General features: G+C 38.0%; 1 protein-coding gene across 3 annotated transcripts in view; it reads right to left on the bottom strand.

The window, feature by feature from the left end:
* TRPC4 (transient receptor potential cation channel subfamily C member 4) overlaps positions 1-18,304 on the bottom strand; it is a 200,951-nt gene that overhangs the window by 87,813 nt on the left and 94,834 nt on the right. For 2 of the 3 annotated variants that reach the window (XM_061133195.1, XM_061133196.1), the window contains exon 3: positions 15,479-15,997. In XM_061133195.1, the coding sequence (XP_060989178.1) occupies positions 15,479-15,997 (519 nt within the window). Of the gene's footprint in view, positions 1-15,478; positions 15,998-18,304 lie in introns of those variants that run through there. The other variant, XM_061133197.1, reaches the window with a different exon arrangement.

Genomic DNA, 18,304 nt, shown 5'->3' with positions numbered 1-18,304 from the left:
CAAATTCATTTTAAATGCAAGTAATCTGTCAGGCAACTTTGACCCACTTGAAACTCAAGAAAGTAAAAAAGTCTCAAACAAGTTGAATAATCTCACAGTATTAAGGCAATAAATCTTATGCATCATACTTATAGAGGTGTTTTCAAGCCCTGAGACAGTTCTGCCTATATCCAACACTTTTACCTGGAGTGGTTACTGGGTTGCTTAGTATGAAACTTAGTATTATTAAAATAAGTAAATATAAAAAGGAGGTCCAGTGGTTAAGACTTCACCTTCCAATGCAGCAGGTGTGGATTTGATCCCTGGTCTGGAAACTAAGATTCCCATATGCCTCACAGGCAAAAAACCAAACAAACAAACAAAAACAAAAAAACCCATATATATATATATAAATATATAAATATATATATATATATAAAACAGAAATAATACTGTAACAAATTCAATAAAGACTTTAAAAATGGTCCACATGAAAAAAATCTTTTTAAAAAAAGGCAAGTGAATTGGCACTCTCCAGAACCCATAGCTGGGAGTCAGATTCCAAGGAGAGAGACTTCAAAACTATGTGAAGGAGAGATTTCTGCCATACTTTCATACAGGCCTAAACAGCTATTAATATCAACATTTTTAAGAATCCTAAACTGACAAACAGATCACAGAGTACAGTAACTGAATTTCACTCCAAAGCTCTGAATTATAAAGAGTAAGTTATGTTCTGTAAATTTTGTTTAAAAAGGAGATAATACATAACATTGCAGATTTTCAGCCAATGATTTTCATATAAACTGATCACATTATAAACAACAACAAAAAATGTTGCCACTTAAAATGCAACTATTTGGAATGTATTTGCATTTTTATTTTTATATCTCTCCATTCTCTTGTATCCTTGGGTAATACATTTTCTTGCACAGTCACTCATTGCCTTTTCTGAAATGGTGGTCAAGATTTTCAGACACTCAATCCACACAGTCACATAGAAGCTAGATTACTGACTTTATCTCAAAGCCAAAGCTGCTTATATATTCTGGGATATTGATTATTTTTTCCTTAACAGAAAAAGCTGCAAAACTCAAAACTCTGCCTCTAGAGTCATATCAGCCAGTAGCCCATGAAGAAATGATAAGACAGTAAGCAAAACCAGAACAGCCAAAAATGAGAAAGTACATAGGAAGGTCAAAAAATAAAAAGGTTCAATGCAACCATATCTCAGTTATATTTTAATAGCTGTTACAGCTTCTGGCACCTAAACTATAATCACATGATCAATGCTCTGTGAGTAATATTGACAATGATGTTTGAACAATAAAAAAGTCACACTGTATAAGGGATAAAGATGGAAATTGATCAATATTATTCAAAGCATTTTATTTTATTAAAAATTAATTCTTTAGTTAAAATGATTCAAAGCAAACTCAAAACAATTGTATTTTTTATATGTTTGCTAAATATTAAGTAGTACCCCTTTATGAAGCCAAGGCTGAACATCTTAAACAAGAGGTAGGATCCAACCCGAGGTAATGGCTGTATTTCAAGGCAATAAACTAACAAGAAAAATTACAATGGTAGTGTTCACAGATCATAGCATAGGTGAGTAAATACTAGCAATCTGGATTTGCTGAGCACACAACACACGTCAGGATGGGGTGAGAGACAAGTCTGGGCAGGAAGTCAGCATCCAGATATAATATATCCTGTTGAGGAGACAGGGTTTTATTTTGTGGGATCTTCAAAGTAAGAGATAGGGAATCAGGTCATGAGTATCATCACACAGCAGCATTATTCACAGTAGCCAAAAGGTATGGAAACAGCCCAAATGCCTATGAACAGATTAATATACAAACTGAATGTGGTACATACATACAGTGGAACATTATTCATTCTTAAATAGGGGTGAAGTTTTGATACAGGCACAACATGGGTAAAGCCTGAAGATACTATGCTGAATGAAATAAACCAGACACACAGGATGGGTATCGTATGATTCCATATATATAAGGAATCGAGAGTAATAAATTCATGGAGACAGAAAGCAGCATGGTGGTTGTCAGGGGCTGGAGGGGGCAGGGAGAATGTGGACTTATTGTTTAAGGGGTATATAGAGTTTCAGTTTGGGGAGATGAAAAAGTTTTGGAGATGGATGGTGGTGATGGTTGCACCACAATGTGAATATACTTAAAAAATAACTTCTTACGGTGGAGAATGTTTACATATTAATATTAAAAATCTTAAGTGTGGTGTGACTTTGGATGGAGCAAGACTGGAGCTAGGGAAACTGGGTGAGACCCCTTTACAGAGAACAGAAAGAGTAGACTGAAAGGTAGGAAATAATTTGGGAACTATTAATGAATATAATTAGCAATAAGGCAGGCAGCCTTCAGTGGTTCACAAGAGCCTCAATGAACTACTCTCCAAAACTTAGTGGTTTAAAACAACCCTGTATAATATTTCACATTTTGTGCATGCCTTTGTTCATGTGCTGCTCCAACAAAGTGCTCTAGACTGGGTGGCTTAAACAAGAAACTTTTACTTCTCACAGTTCTGGAGGCTGGAAAGTCCAAGAACAAGGTGCCACAGATTCAGTGTCTGGTGAGGGTCTGTCTTCTTGATGTGTCCTAACATGGTAGAAAGAGGATTAAAGAGCTCTCTGGGGTCTCTTGTAAAAGGGCACTGATACTATTCATGAGGGCTTCACACTCCTGACTTAATCATCTGTCAAAGGCCTCACCTCTAAATATCATCACATTGGAGGTTAGGTTTCAACAGAGGAATTTTAGGGGGACACAAACATTCAGTCCATAATAATGCATCATGAATTTAGGCAGGGCTTAGTTGGTTGATCCTTCTGTTCCATGTGGCATCAACAGAAATTACTCAGCATTATCCAGCTAGAGGGGGCTTTCCAGGTGGCACTAGTGGTAAAGAACCCACCTGCCAATGCAGGAGAAATGAGACCCAGGTTTGATCCCTGAGTTGGGAAGATCCCCTGGAGAAGGGCATAGCAACCCACTCCAGTATAAAAATCCCATTGACAGAGGAGCCTGGTGGGCTACAGTTTATAGTGTCACAACGAATCAGACACAACTGAAGCAACTTAGCACTCATGCACACATCCAGCTAGAGGGTGAACTAGTGTGGTTGTGCAGGGAAGTTCACGTTCATTTCTTTTGCCAGTCTTGTCATAAGAGTGAAGAGTTGGAAGGCTAGGCTTGGCTGAGACTCTCAGCAAGAGTGTACCCATTGGCTCCCTGGTGTGATGGCCTTGTAGGACAGTCAGACTTCTCACATGGCACCTGGGTTGCCAGAGAACATAAATGGAAGCTACAAGGCTTCTTATGAACAAGTCTTAGGAATTACAGAAATTCATTTCTGTTGCATTGTACTGTTCAGGCAGATAGCTAAGGCAGGCTCTGATCAGAAGGGTACTAGATGCCGTCCTTCAATTGTGGCCATCTTTCATCTACCATATCAAACTTTCGGCGGTGATGGATGTAAAATAACCAAGGCTGACTCTCAGATTTCTAGCAAGGGTAATTAGATTGCCTCCCACTTGAACAGAGATGACAGAAGAGCCAGGCTTAGAGAGGAAGATGATGAACTCAACTTTGGACAACAGAAGTTTGAGAAAATAATAAAGATTATTAGGATTTCTTCCCTGCCTGCTCAGACGGTAAAGAGTCCACCTGCAGTGCAGGAGAGCTGGGTTCCATCCCTGAGTTGGGAAGATCCCCTGGATAAGAGACTGGCTACCCACTCCAGTATTCTTGCCTGGAGAATTCATTGGACAGAGGAGCCTGGTGGGCCATAGTCCATGGGGTCTCAAAGAGTCAGACAATCCTGAGAGACTAACACAAATGTTAATTAGAATTTCTATATTTAAATGATTAAATACCACAGATTTTCTAAAAGTCACGTTCCTTAGGATTGCTGATTCCAGCCCTGTACAATCTATTCTTTGTCATTTTTCTCTAATCTCAGCTCCTGCCACTTCTCTATTTTATCACTATTTATTCAGACTCCTATGTCCTAAGCACTATGTCAAGCACTGGGCTTTCACTGATAATCAAGTCAGACAAGATAACACTTAGATAACAGGTGAAAAAAGACAGACAAGAACATAATTAAATACACAAATAAACAGAATGATTTTGGATTGTGATCAAAGCTGTGATATCAACATTGTCATGTAAAGGGAATGTCTGAGAATAAAGGGTGAAGGAAGAGGACAGTAACTAGGTAGGTGTTCTGGGTCTTTATTAAGAAAGTGATAATAATGAGCTGAGACCTGATACAGAAGCCTTCCATTGTGTCAGGCAGAAGAAAATGCTAAAGCAGAAGCCATGGGGTGGGAACGAAGGCAGAAAGAATAAAGAGATTCTCTAAAACTCTTAGAGGAAAACATAGGCAGAACACTGACATAAATCACAGCAATATTCTTTGGATCTCCTAGAGTAACGGAAATAAAAACAAAAATAAACAAATGGGGTCCAATTAAACTTAAAAACTTTTTTTTTTTGCACAGCAAAGAAATCATAAACAAAACTAAAAGACAACATATGGAATGGGAGAAAATATTTGCACATGATGTGAACAACATGGGATTATTTCCAAAATATACAAACAACTCATACATCTCAATGTCAGAAAGATAAACAACCCAATCCAAAATGGGCAGGAGAAGTAAATAGATATTTCTCCAAAGACATACAGTTGACCAAGAGGCACATGAAAAGATGCTCACCCAACATTGCTAATTATTGGAGAAATGGAAATAAAAACTACAATGAGATATCACCTCTTATGGGTCAGAATGGCCACCATCAAAAAACCTACAAATAATAAGTGTTACAGAGGGTGTGGAGACAAAGGGAATCCTCTTACACTGTTGGTGGGAATGTAAATTGGTGTAGCCACTATGGAAAAGAGTATTGAGGTTCCTCAAAAACAAAAATAGAATTATCACATGATCTAGCAATCCCACTCCTAGGAATATATCCAGAAATGAGGACAACTTTAATTCGAAAAGATACATGCACCCCCATATACATAGCAGTACTATTTATAAAAATTAAGACATGGAAGCAACTTGCATTTTCATCAACAGATGAATGGATAAAGAAGATGTGGTAGATATACCTGGAATATTACTTAACCATAAAAAATGAAATCATGCCATTTGCAGCAACATGGATGGACCTAGAGATTATCATAGTAAGTGAAGTAAGCCAGACAGACAAACACAAATATATGATATCACTTAGTGTGGAACCTAAAAAATGATACAAATGAATGTATTTACAAAACAGAAACAGACTCACAGACTTAAAAAACAGATTTATGTTTACCAAAGGGAAAGAGGAGAAGGGATAAATTAGGAGACTGGGATTCGCAGATTCACTTACTATATATAAAATATATAAACAACAAGAACCTACCATATAGCACAGTGAACTATACAGCAAGGAGATCCAATCAGTCCATCCTAAAGGCAATCAGTTCTGAATATTCATTGGAAGGACTGGTGCTGAAGCTGAAACTCCAATACTTTGGCCACCTGATGAGAAGAACTGACTCATTTGAAAAGACCCTGATGCTGGGAAAGATTGAAGGCAGGAGGAGAAGGGGATGACAGAGGATGAGATGGTTGGATGACGTCACCGACTCAATGGACATGAGTTTGAGTAAACTCCAGGAGTTGGTGATGGACAGGGAGCCCTGGCGTGCTGCAGTCCATGGGGTCACAAAGAGTTGGACACAACCGAGCAACTGAACCGAACTGAACTGAATAACTTATAATGAAAAAGAGTCTGAAAAAGAACATATATAAACAGAATCACCTTGCTGTATATCTGAAACTAGCACAAAACTGTCATTCAATTATACTACAATGAAAAAAAAAAAGGAATCAGATCGACCTTAATTAAATAAATAATAATGAAGGGATTCTCCACCTTCTTTTTTGCCTCCCTGCAGGTCTACATGGTGTTTCTTCCCATGCTAACTTTTTCTAACTTCTCTGCCTAGATGACTCCTAGGTTTCCACAGAAACTCAAGCAAGGCCTTTTCTTTGCCAGGAAATGTCCCCTAAGACCCTAAGACCAAGTTAGGAAGCATTTTCCTGGGCTCCAGAAGAAGCTCTGCCACAGTCTTTGTGGCCCCATGGTGTCAGCTGTGCTGACTTTTCTTCCATCCCTAATACCCTGGTAGTTATCTGAGGACAAGGCTTTTGTCTTTGATTTCAGCATCATCAGTAAGTAGCAAACAGAAAAGACTCTCTTACATAAGGTGAGTGAGTGTCCTAATAACGAAGGAGGACAGGGAAGGAAGGAGGGAAGAAAATGAGAAAACATTGTCAATGAAGGACACAGCATATAGAACATTCATGCAATATAGCTAAAAATCTATTTTTAGCTTATACCCAGGTTGCTCAGTGGTGAAGAATCTGCCTGCCTGCAGGAGATGCAGGTTCAATCATGGGGTCAGGAAGATCCCCTGGAGGAGGAAATGGCAACCCACTCCAGTATTCTTGCCTGGGAAATCCCACGGACAGAGGAGCCTGGTGGGCTGCAGTACACGGGGTCACCCAGAGTCAGACAGGACTTAGTAACTAAACAACAACAACAACAACAGCATTATCTGCTTAAGTGCCGCAGTACACACACACACACACACACACACACGCGCACACACACACACACACACACACACACACACACGGATCTCATTGTACTATCTAAGCAAGAAGAAAATTCTAGGCTCTACCTATTTATGATAAGAATTTATTTAAAAAGTAAACTGAATATTAGCAATATTATGTGATTACAGACTTGTCAATGTCATATTTATTGATATCACACATTTCTTATAACTGGCATGTACTGCTGTGTAATCAGAAAAATAATAAACGCTGTTTTCCAAACACAGTATTTAAAAGTCCATTCACAATAAGCATTGTGGTACTGATACCAGGGAGTTGTGTACAGAAGAGGAGTCCGAATAGCAAATGTAAAGTCAGTCTTAGCATTTTGAAATAAAACATTGCTAACTCCCTTCAAAAAAACCTCTAGGCTCTAGGAAATTTCTGGAAGAAACCCAAACTTGGCCTAGGACTTGCTGTCTTCTCATTTTGCTGTCCTCTGTCTCCAGCATAGAACAGACACCCTGCAATCACCTGTGGACTTGCAGTTGGACAGAGAAAGCGCATTATCTTGACCAGAGCCCCCTAAGCCCAACCACTAGGTTCCTCCTATGTTTACTTAATAGCAGCTGCCAATAAGATTTCCATCGGGCAGTGTTAGAGGTGAATGTGGCAGAGGAAGAAAAGAGGTTTTGGGCTGCATGTTCCAGAGCCACCTGGGGAAAATCACTGAGCTTAGGGAATGCCACAAAGCAAAATAACAATGGAGCCCCACATTTAAAACTGAAGTGGTGGTTTTGGAATGAGGAAAAGCAGGCCTTCTTAAAACTCACAGGGAGCTTACAAGGGGGCAGATGAAGGTAAAAACCACAAAGAAAAAAGCTTTCAGTATTTCTCCATGGCAGCAGAAGGCACACCACTGAGCGCTCCCTAAAGCCAAAGGGAAAAAGGGAACAGAGCGTGCTACAAAGAATAAAAATATAATCCTATGGGATTGTTTTCCCGTTTCTACATTACCAAGAAGCAGTCAATAAACACACAGCTTCAGAATTAAGCTTAAGGCTCATAAATCACCAAATTATAGCACAGGCATTATACATCCTAGAGGGTTTCACTGTACATTTCTTTTCCCAAGACTTGAGAGAAAACATAACTAACCTTTATTGAGAAAACCTGTGAATATGCCACATATGGTCGAAGGAAAATGAGGGTAAGGAGAAGTGTGAAAGCTCCTTCTCATTCCTATAGTTTATCGGGGATCTTGAGCAGGATTTTACATTGTATCTCAAAGCCACTAGGTTTTCTGGACAACAATAATGCTTTGCCAACCCATTTGGTTTTTGTATTTTACTCCTGTATGTGGGCTGGAATAAGCTGTTAAATTCATGATTTTGAAAAGTGGTACTTCTTAATTTTGTTTTGTGATGAGTGACAGAGAAGATATGAGACATTAAATCATGACCCAAACAAAAATAACCCTCAAATTTAAGTGGGAAGTTTTGTGCAAAAGCAGCAATAGACAGGGTTCTTCATTGCTGATAAATGACATGATTGGATCTGAATAGGGGCTGATCTTATTGCTACTCAAGTTTTTCAGTTACCATGGAGTCAGAAGTCCCAGCTGGATACAGAAAAGTTATTCCTCGGAGGACCAGTGAAACATGCTAGTAGCTCAGTTGTATCTGTCACCCCATGGACTGTAGCCTCTGTTCATGGAATTCTCTAAGGAAGAATACTGGAGTGGATAGCCATGATTCCTTTTCTCTAGGGGATCTTCCTGACCCAGTGATTGAACCCTGGTCTCCTACATTTCAGGCAAATTCTTTACCATCTGAGCCACCAGGGAAATCCCCTGAAGGACCAGAGAGGGTGTCTAATACACAGTGAAATTTTTCAAAGATATTATCATTAACTTAATGTTTTTAGTTGATGTCTGCAGCAAATAAAAGTTACATTGAAAAGAGTTGCTTATTCTGTGGACACAATGCATTTTTGTTAGGTGAACAGAAGTGTATACCTCTCTGAAAATAAGTCACTTAGTCGTTTCCTTTTTGTATTTATTAAAACAATATCAAGATCCCCTGGAGAAGGAAATGGCAACCCACTCCAGTATTCTTGCCTGGGAAATCCCAGAGACAGAGGAGTCTGGTGGGCTACAGTCCATGGGGTCGCAAAGAATCGGACACGACTTGGTGACTGAACAACAACAAAAACATCAAATACAAGCCATATTTTATATCTAACTTCAAGTTAAAGCTTGCTATTTTATGTTTTGGAAGATATAAATTTATCACATTCTACCCAGTGCTGTTCAAAAGGATAAATTTATACAGTGTTGTAGACGCATACCATTTCATAGTTCATGGTGGAAGAAACAGAAACAATCACTTTCAGATACGAATTAGGAAAAAGTGGTTTCATGTCATTAATTAGCTGTAAAGAAACACATGGGGATTGAATTCCAAGCTCTAAAAACCTAGTGTTAAATTAAATGCCTAATGACCTGTCATAGTTCTGTCAGCTGGGCTCACAAGTCCTGAACAGGCATTTGCTTCATCCAATTTCCAGTGGCAGGCGCTGAAATGTTTGGGCCCCAGGAGTGGGTGGGCAGAAGCACTAGGAAGCCTTTATCCGTGTTGCCTTTGCATAGCAACAGCAGGTGTGTGAACACACTTGGAGGACCAGGATGCAGGGCCCAGAAATTGGTCAGTGAGTGTGCTCCCAAGTACAGGGGAAAGGAAAGGAAGCTAAAGAAATGCTGCTTCTTATCCCTTTTATTATTACAAATCTCTTAATTATTTACATCACTCAGTGTAGCCTCACATAGTAAAACTCAGCCATATGCCTGGCATTCTTGATGAGTGCTGGTGTGATAAGAGTTCCTGATTCTATGGTCTAGCAGGCAGCAGTCAGGTTCAAAGGGCATACATAATCAATGCCCAAAATATATTAAAAAATGCAAAGCAGGAGGACAAATTAAAATCGAGTGTGTAATACATAAATCTAAGTTACTTTTGAAAGCTTATAATGGAAGAACTAGAGCATGGACAACCCTAGGCCCTGGCATAATGTTTATATATTATGTATTTTTGATGAGACTATTGTTTTAAAATAAATAGCTTAGCATACTGATTATAATAAGACTATAATGATAAACTTCAAAAAAATTTTTTTAATTTATCATTTATTTTTAGCAGTGTGTATGTGTCAGTCCCAAACTCACAATTCAAACATGCTATGAAACCCATGAGGCCTATATAAATATTCAGTATACATATTAAAACATTTAATGATGAAGTCCACTCTTTTTGCTGCAGGACATACAATAGAGTGGTATATATCATTTCTCTGCATGCACTTAGCTTTTTATACTGAGGTTCCATGAAGGGATAAACAAAAACAATTATAATAACAGCAATAACTAGATGTAATAGACAGATACCCTTCCATGGACAAATATGCCAGGAAGTACGCCTAGGTCTGGACCTGTATTATCATGCTTCACCCTAACTACTGACCTACGAAGTAGGCAGTATTTTTCCATTTTAAAGGTGAGAAAACAAAAACTCAAAAGCTAATTGGCATAACATCACATACCTGATTAGGTGTGGGAAAGAGAATTATATCCATTTCATAGGCTTCATACTTTTATAGAATCTTTTTTTCAACCATCAGAGATAGGTTACTTGATACCAACCAAAAGATATCTCCAATAGTTTTTAGATGGCCAGAAATTTACCTGAAAGAAGGCATGACTAGGTATGCACACTCAGATGGAAAGCTTTCATTTCTCTATCACGTGACAGGAGAATATTAATGTTTGACCCCTTCCCCTCCATCTTTGCATTTCCTTAGGTTTACTTCCCTTTTGTAAGTAGGATTTTTTTTTTCTTACCTAACTCTTGGATCTTACTTTGCAGATAAATGAAAGCTCTAAGAATCCTATTAGCAGAGGAATAGACCTTAAGAAGAAAGAAGGGTATCAGGATCTGGGCAACCATAATAGGGTGGGTGATGACATAAGGAGAGAGAGATGGGAAGAACTTGAGAGGACTTTTGTGCTATGCCACAAATGCAAGGACTTACTGAAGGTGAATTTCGGCACTTGGGGCTGAGAGAAAGAAAATTCATGAAAGTGAAAGTTGCTCAGTAGTGTCCAACTCTTTGCAACCCCATGTACTATACAGTTCATGGAGTTCTCCAGGACAGAATACTGGAGTGGGTGGCCTTTCCCTTCCTTTCAGATCCCTCTCCAGGGGATCTTCCCAAGCCAGGGCTCGAACCCAGGTCTCCTGCATTGCAGGCAGATTCTTTACCAGCTGAGTCAAAAGAAGAGTTGCTTCCAAAAGCTGCTCAGGTGCTTCTGATGATGTTACATTTGGCAACCTCTGTCTTCTCTACTTGAGAAAGTCAAGGAAATCTAAAGAAGTTTTAATTCATGAGTTAAACCTTGATACATAATTTCAAGTAGTACTTACTCACCTTGACAGCACATTAGAATTATCTGGGTAGTCTTTTAAAAATTACCTCTGCATTTCCAGGGGTTTTGGTGTAACTGTCCTGAGCACTGGGATAGAAGCAGCAGTGCAGTGTTTAAAAACAACCTCCCAGGTGATTTTACAGAGATCCGGCAAAACCCAGGACAATGGGCAAGCGACATGAAACAGGGCAGAGGCCTTTCTATGTTAAGAGAGTCCTGGGTGGAAAGGCCCAACGTGGGAAAGCCGTACAATTATGAGTGTTCGCATTTGACTGAAATGTGAACTATGAGTAGTGATGGCGAACGATGAAACTGATGATTTAGGCAGAATTCATATAAAGTGAGCTGTGACATTTGGACTTTACTTGCGAGAATGAGCAAGACACTGCAATGCTTTACACAGAGCTCACATGCTCAGATTTATGCTGACCAGACAAAGGGCTTCTCTAAGACAGGGGCTTTCGGTGCTATACCTAAAAAACTGTCCCCAGATTTACTTTTCCTAAAACACAAAACAAAGACCCTTAGGTGGTGCAGTGATCAATGAACTGGAGGAGGTAGGACTAAAGGCAAGGTGTTCAATGGAAGAAACCGAAAGTGAAAGCAAGTAGGAGGCAAAACAGTACTTGCAATGAAGCAACGTTGCTGCCATAGCAAGAGAAACTAATGATGAATTCTGAGATGAAAACAGGTTAAGGGCATACATCCCAGGGAAAGTGGTTTTTAAGAAGAGATCTGAACACATGGATGTTTCCAAAACACTTCAAAACAGAGACGAGAGAAAAAAAGAGAAGGATGTGGTAAGTAATACCTAATCAAATTCAAATAACCCATTCTGTGTTAACTAAGTAAAGCAAACTAAGACAAAGGCATTACCGTATTTACTTGGGTGAATGACTCTCAAAGTTATTTCTGCAGAAAAATCTCAGTTATGGAGGGAACACCATATGCAATACCCTTTTCTTACTTTTCTCCCCAGAATTACTCCCTTTGCCATTTTTCCATAACAGTTGTTTGATGTCCATGAGACAATGTCCCAGTAGTATGAGACATTTTTTTTTTTCCCCTCCAAATTATCCATATTCTGATGTGGAATTTACCAGACACAAGAAAATATGAAAGGTATATTCTAGACATCCTAGACTTGAATAAGAGTGAAAAATGAAGAAAATGAAGGATTAAAAGACAGTCAATGCCTAACAAAGGTCAGCTCTTCTTGCCTGATTTGTAGCAAATGCAAAACTCTTACATAACTGCTGACCAGCCACCAGAATCCAATGGATCTAAGAGGAGAGAGTGATTGTTCGCCACACAGTCCCAAGGTTCTGATACCACATGCTACAGAAAGCAGCTGATTGACACGAATCTCTTCATATTGCTCCAGGATAGGATAAACAGGTGTGAGTCCAGGGCTGTCCCCATGTTGATTTCTCTCCTTCCTTTTAACAACTCCCTTAATTTCTAAGACAGAACCCAGATTAGTACCAAGTCGAAAGTTAACGTTGTAAAACTGTTGACTTACCTTCAAGAAAAGGAAAAGTAAATTAACAGAACATAGGCTGTTGACTATTAGAGATTATATATATTTTTTCACTTTAATTTGAAGAGCTATCAGGGATTGTATTGCAACCTTTCCATACAAAATAATGTGTTTAATTGCTTTCCATTATTAACCTAAACACTGCAAATTAATTAGGCAAGGAAACATGCAGGGAGCCTTGCAGAACTAAGAGATTTTGAAATTTTATTCAAATGCATTCACACTGAGCATACTGAGATCAATTCACGTGGAGCATCTTTTCTCTATCAGGTACTGAGGTAGGACTGATGAACGAAACAAAGGTGTTCCAGACACTGACAGCACAGAGAAGTGAAGTGAAGTGGCACAGTCGTGTCCTAGAGAAGGCAAGTAAAATACAGTAACACAATGCAGCCTAGAATGTGCATAATGAAGCATTTATCCGAAAGGCTGTATGGAAGAATTGCTTCGTGGAATCTCTCTGTGGGAAAACAGAACCGAGTGAGCTTTTAAGAGCAAGTAGGACTTAGTCATGTGAACATTAGTGGGAAGGCAATCCCAAAACATCAGAGATGGGTCAAAGACAAACCTCAAACTTGTGTAGACTGAAACAAGGAGAACTTGTGATTAAAAAGGTATAGAGCAATGTGTTGTTGGATTCGATTTGCTAGTATTTTGTGAGGATTTATAGCACAGGGAACTCTACTCAATACTCTGTAATGGCCTATATGGAAAAATACTCTAATAAAAGAGTAGATATATGTAATAGGTATAACTAATTAACTTTGCTGTAGAGCTGAAATTAATACATTATAAATCAACTATACTTCAATAAAACTTTTTCTCAAAAAAGTTCTTCCTGTTTAATCTGTACCCTTAAATATATATATATATATATATATATATATATAAGGGAAGACATTTATACTAAAGTAGAGTTTTATTTAAGACACATGCTCTTGCTAGAAAATCTTATGAAGTATTTTCAGATCGATAATTTTTGAATAATTTAGGAGTAAGTTTCATAAAACACAACCTATGATTTCAAAGAATGTATATGAGTGTAAAATCTTATTCTCAATTTTCTAATGCTATTATTAGCCATCCAACATTACTTTGCTCTTGAAAAACTGTCAACTCTAGGGGAAATATGCTCTTTGATATTGAATAAGATACTCCAGAACAATTCTGTAATAATTTTGCTTTTTTTCCCCCTCCACTGTTATTTCAAAACTAAAATACAAAATGCAAATGCAGAGTCATTTTAAAAATTAATCTTTTAAAAGCTATTAGTACTTCTTATTTTCTTATTACATGTTTATGTTTTTAGTCTTCCTTCATCCTGCTGCACTGTTAGGTTCTATCACCCTCCAATTCCATAACTTCACAGAAACAAAAAGTACAAGCATCTTGAAAGAAGTGTTAGAAATTATCAAATGTTTTCTATTGCTTTGCTTCTAACATACTTAACCAGGGGCTCAATTTGTGGCTCTTTGTTCAATAAACCTTGAAATCAAGTCTTTTCCTAAAATATACAAAAGAATCTAAGCAAAGAAAAAACATCTTTAGTCAAGTGAAGTTTTTCATTAATTTCTTCTAGTTGCATATTAAAATTATTCTAGTATCTTAAGAAAAAACAGAATCCTGAGTTCTAAACACAAGACCCTAAAAAAATGAGTTGATTGTATTGACATGGCTCAACCTAGTGCATGTGATTTTAGAGTCAGAGGTAATACACACAAAAGAAGCCATTTCCTTTGCTGTTGAGGGAAAAGATTGTTAAGTACTTTTACGCTCTATGACAACTGGCCAAAGAACTATAGGATAAACTCAAAGAAGCAAATTCAGGTATCTTGAACCTTAAGTATTTAGTAAGTAGCAACAGATAATGCATCCAGTGCTAATGTGGAATATTTAGGGACAACTCAAAAAAAATTAAATACATTTTTTTCAGAAGCTTCTTTTTCTTTTTCATCTTATATATATAGTTTTCCAATAATTTTGTTCTAGAATAATTACTATAATTCACCAATGAAAAGAAAACCAATACTTTTTTGAGGTAGAAGTAAACATATTTTTGAGAACTTACTCAAAATCAGTAATAGAAGTGAAAAACAATTATGCTAGGCAATATGTATAATAGATCTGAATTTTCCTCATTTAATATTCAAATCCACAGAAATCTAATGAAAACTGTATTACTCTCCTGCAACTGACTTCTTTAACTTCTCATTCCTGCCAAATAAAGAAACTAAGCCAGACGTGAGAGAAGTTTTAGAACTTCCACCTGCTGTTGGACTAAAAGCTTTCTTTTATTAATAATTTCTAATAATGTATTTTTATTAATACCACACCTTATAATTTACTCAGAGCATTCATACACATCCACTCATTCTATACTTCCTTCAAATCTGTGAGAAAAAATATTTTATATATATATATAAAGAAGTATACATATAATTAAGTATAAATATTAAGTCCATTAAGCAGATGAGAAAACCGAAGCTCAAAGAAATCTGTGTGACCCTCTAAAGGAACAAGATTTATAAATGGCAGAATCAGAACTCTTCATACAGGGAGTCTAAAATTCATCAGTTTTACCATTTTCACCCCAGTAAATGTGTATATTTTAATACAGATGTCAAAAAACAACACCAGTTATTAAACCACTTATTGACACTCCTAAATGTGTTTCGTAATCAGTAATCTGGCCAACATTTCATCCACTTACAGTTGAACAGAAAATGCTTTAAAACCCCAACCTAATTTTGGAGTACCAACTTATCCCCCCCTGTGATTAAGTTCTGTGGCATTTTGATGGATAAAGTCTAGCAACACTCACCTCTTTCTGACGGTACTTAATGGCCAATTTGAGTCTCGCGAGATCGTTTCCACTTTGTTCTTCCAGGAGACTGTTGTCATCGCGGTAATTAAGAATGATTTCCAGCTCTCGGGAACTTCTTGTCTGATCCAGTAGGTCCTTAGCAAATTGTTTGCACTGTCGAGACAGCTCCTCATACTCTGACTTGAATTCATTTTCCACCTTGCTCAGTTCCTGGAGCTCCCAACTCAACTGAAAGGCCGTGAGGAAAGGGTCTTCACTGGACAGGGCGATGAGAGAGGGGCTGGCCAGGGCCTTGTAGATGTTGAGTCTGGAGCGGGAATGGCGGAGGCTGTCCACATCTGAGCTGGACACGCATTCAACGCAGTTACAGCGGACCTCGTGGGGTCTGGGCACTGAGACGCCTTTCTGGACCAGAAGTTTTATTATCTCATAATTATTTGTATGGGCTGCCAAAATGATGGGTGTAATGTCTGGAGTGAATTCAGAGAACTGCTTATCAAGGAGTATGGGAGGCACCTAGAAAGAAGAAGAAAGCAGAGGTCATGAGGAGTTCTTCATTTGCTCAAGTGTGATTTAAAACAACGTGCTACAGCAATGTTGAACAAGATTCATGCATCTTTAGCCAGGGTTTTTTTTTTTTCTTCTTCCATGACAGATGCAGCTTTTCCCCCTCCAAAGACAAGAAAAAATTAGATTAAAAAAAAAAAAAAAAAACTGCAATAGAATGACACGGTATTCTTTGTTTTATCTGAATTGTGACATTTTATGAAATCTTAAACTCAATGCCTATGAAAACCCTTGATAAAAGTCTTTCTTGCTCCCAACTTCTTTTCTAACTGCCAATCTTTGCTTTTCTTTCCCAGTGATGTGGCCTGCCTAAATAATAAGAAAGATGCTGAAAAATAATGATTTGTGTTAAACCCCAGACTTTCCTCTGCAGCACAAGTTTTTAAATTCCTCACTCAGGTTTTTGGCTTGTTTGTGTTTTATCTTCTGCAGCCCTAAGATCCAACCTATGATTAAAGGTGGCAGCCGAACATAAGAGAGGTACCCTCTCAACTTTCTCCTTTCATCTGTCCCTTTACAGTGTATCTTCCAGATGACAAGAGATGTTCCCTTGCTAACATCGCTGTTTATTAGGAAAAAAAATGCTTCCCAATGAATCAGGTCACCAATGCGCTTACAAACAATTTCCTTTGTGTTATTCTCTCGGGACGGTAAAGACAAAAACAATTTAATAGGCACTATTTAATAGGCCTAAATCTCGTGAGAGTTCCATGGACTGCCAAGAGATCAAAGTAGTCAATCCTAAAGGAAATCAGCCCCGAACATTCATTGGAAGGACTGATGCTGAAGCTGAAGCTCCACTACTTTGGCCACCTGATGCAAAGAGCTGACTCATTGGAAAACAACCTGATTCTGGGAAAGACAGAGGGCAGGAGGAGAATGGGGTGACAGAGGATGAGATGGTTGGATGGCATCACTGACTCAAAGGACATGAGTCTGAGCAACCTCTGGGAGATAGTGAAGGTCAAGGAAGCCTGGCATGCTGCACTCCATGGGGTTGCAAAAAGTAGGATTCAACTTAGCAACTTAACAGCAAAAACACTTACTCTCACTATTCATTATTCATATTTTTATAGACATGCTCTCCTGGTGAATAAGTGGGTATCCTGCTGTTAGAACCAGGCCCATCTGTCTGATACCCAGACCTGTATGTACTGCACTACACCCTGCTGCTTGACAATTTTTTGGTTTAATATTTCTTCCTGCTGCCACAAAGTCATAGAGGTCTCTGTGAAAATAAATGCTACATAAGGACAAGTTAAATAGGCAGAGAAGAAAAAGTGATGACATAAAAACTACATTAAAATGGGATATTGGTCAAATACAATGAAAACCACAAAAGGATAAAAAGAAAACAATTGAGAAACAAACGAAAGTCATATGAAACTTCAGTTGCGCTACTTTTAAGTAGACTGTACAAGAGAATAATTAAACTCATACGCTTTTAATTCATCTGGTCATTTTAGATATCTGTTTATTTCATAAGATGCACATTCTGTGTGTGTGTGTGTGTATTTATATATTAACATATACAGTATTTAGTTTTTTAGAAGACAACTTAAGTATATCTCCCACCCCACCCTTTAAGTTAGTGGGACAACTATCCATAAAAAACCACTGAGAGCTTTGGTCAAGAATGGAATAAAATAGCCAAAAAAAAAAAAAAATACACCCACTGCAAATCACTGTTGCTTCTAAAAAAAACACTTTCACCAGTTATATTCAAACAAAACACACAAAATACATATATATAGTCTGCTGGGACCCTGATCACGCAGCCCAGCAGGCACACATGATTGTTTATCTAGATCCCAGAAGGTAAGCATTGCATTGAAAATAACAATAAAACAAAAACATTTAAATGATTGCCTGTTACTGAGTATTAATTATGCACCTACATGGGCTATTATGTGGTGTTTGATAATGGAGGGCTTTCTTATTCTATCATCTCTTTGGAGTTTGCTTACTTCCATTCTTTTATATGTACAATTTGGACCTCTTCTCCTTTTAATTACTGAGTATTACTCATGGGCCCATGGATTTTTCTTTTATTCAATATAAAATATTCAATATTTTGATTCATTGCAATCATTATTAATTTTGAACTTGTTTTTGAGGTATAGCATACATTAGATCCCTGGGTTGGGAAGATCCCCTGGAGAAGCGAAAGGCCACCCACTCCAGTATTCTGGCCTAGAGTCCATGGGATCGCAAAGAGTCAGACACAACGGAGCGACTTTCCCTTTCACTTTCTTA

Source organism: Dama dama, chromosome 30 (genome assembly GCF_033118175.1).
Source record: "Dama dama isolate Ldn47 chromosome 30, ASM3311817v1, whole genome shotgun sequence".
Classification (NCBI taxonomy): domain Eukaryota; kingdom Metazoa; phylum Chordata; class Mammalia; order Artiodactyla; family Cervidae; genus Dama; species Dama dama.
Note: the sequence above shows the minus strand (reverse complement) of the source record. Positions and strands in the feature narration are given on the sequence as shown.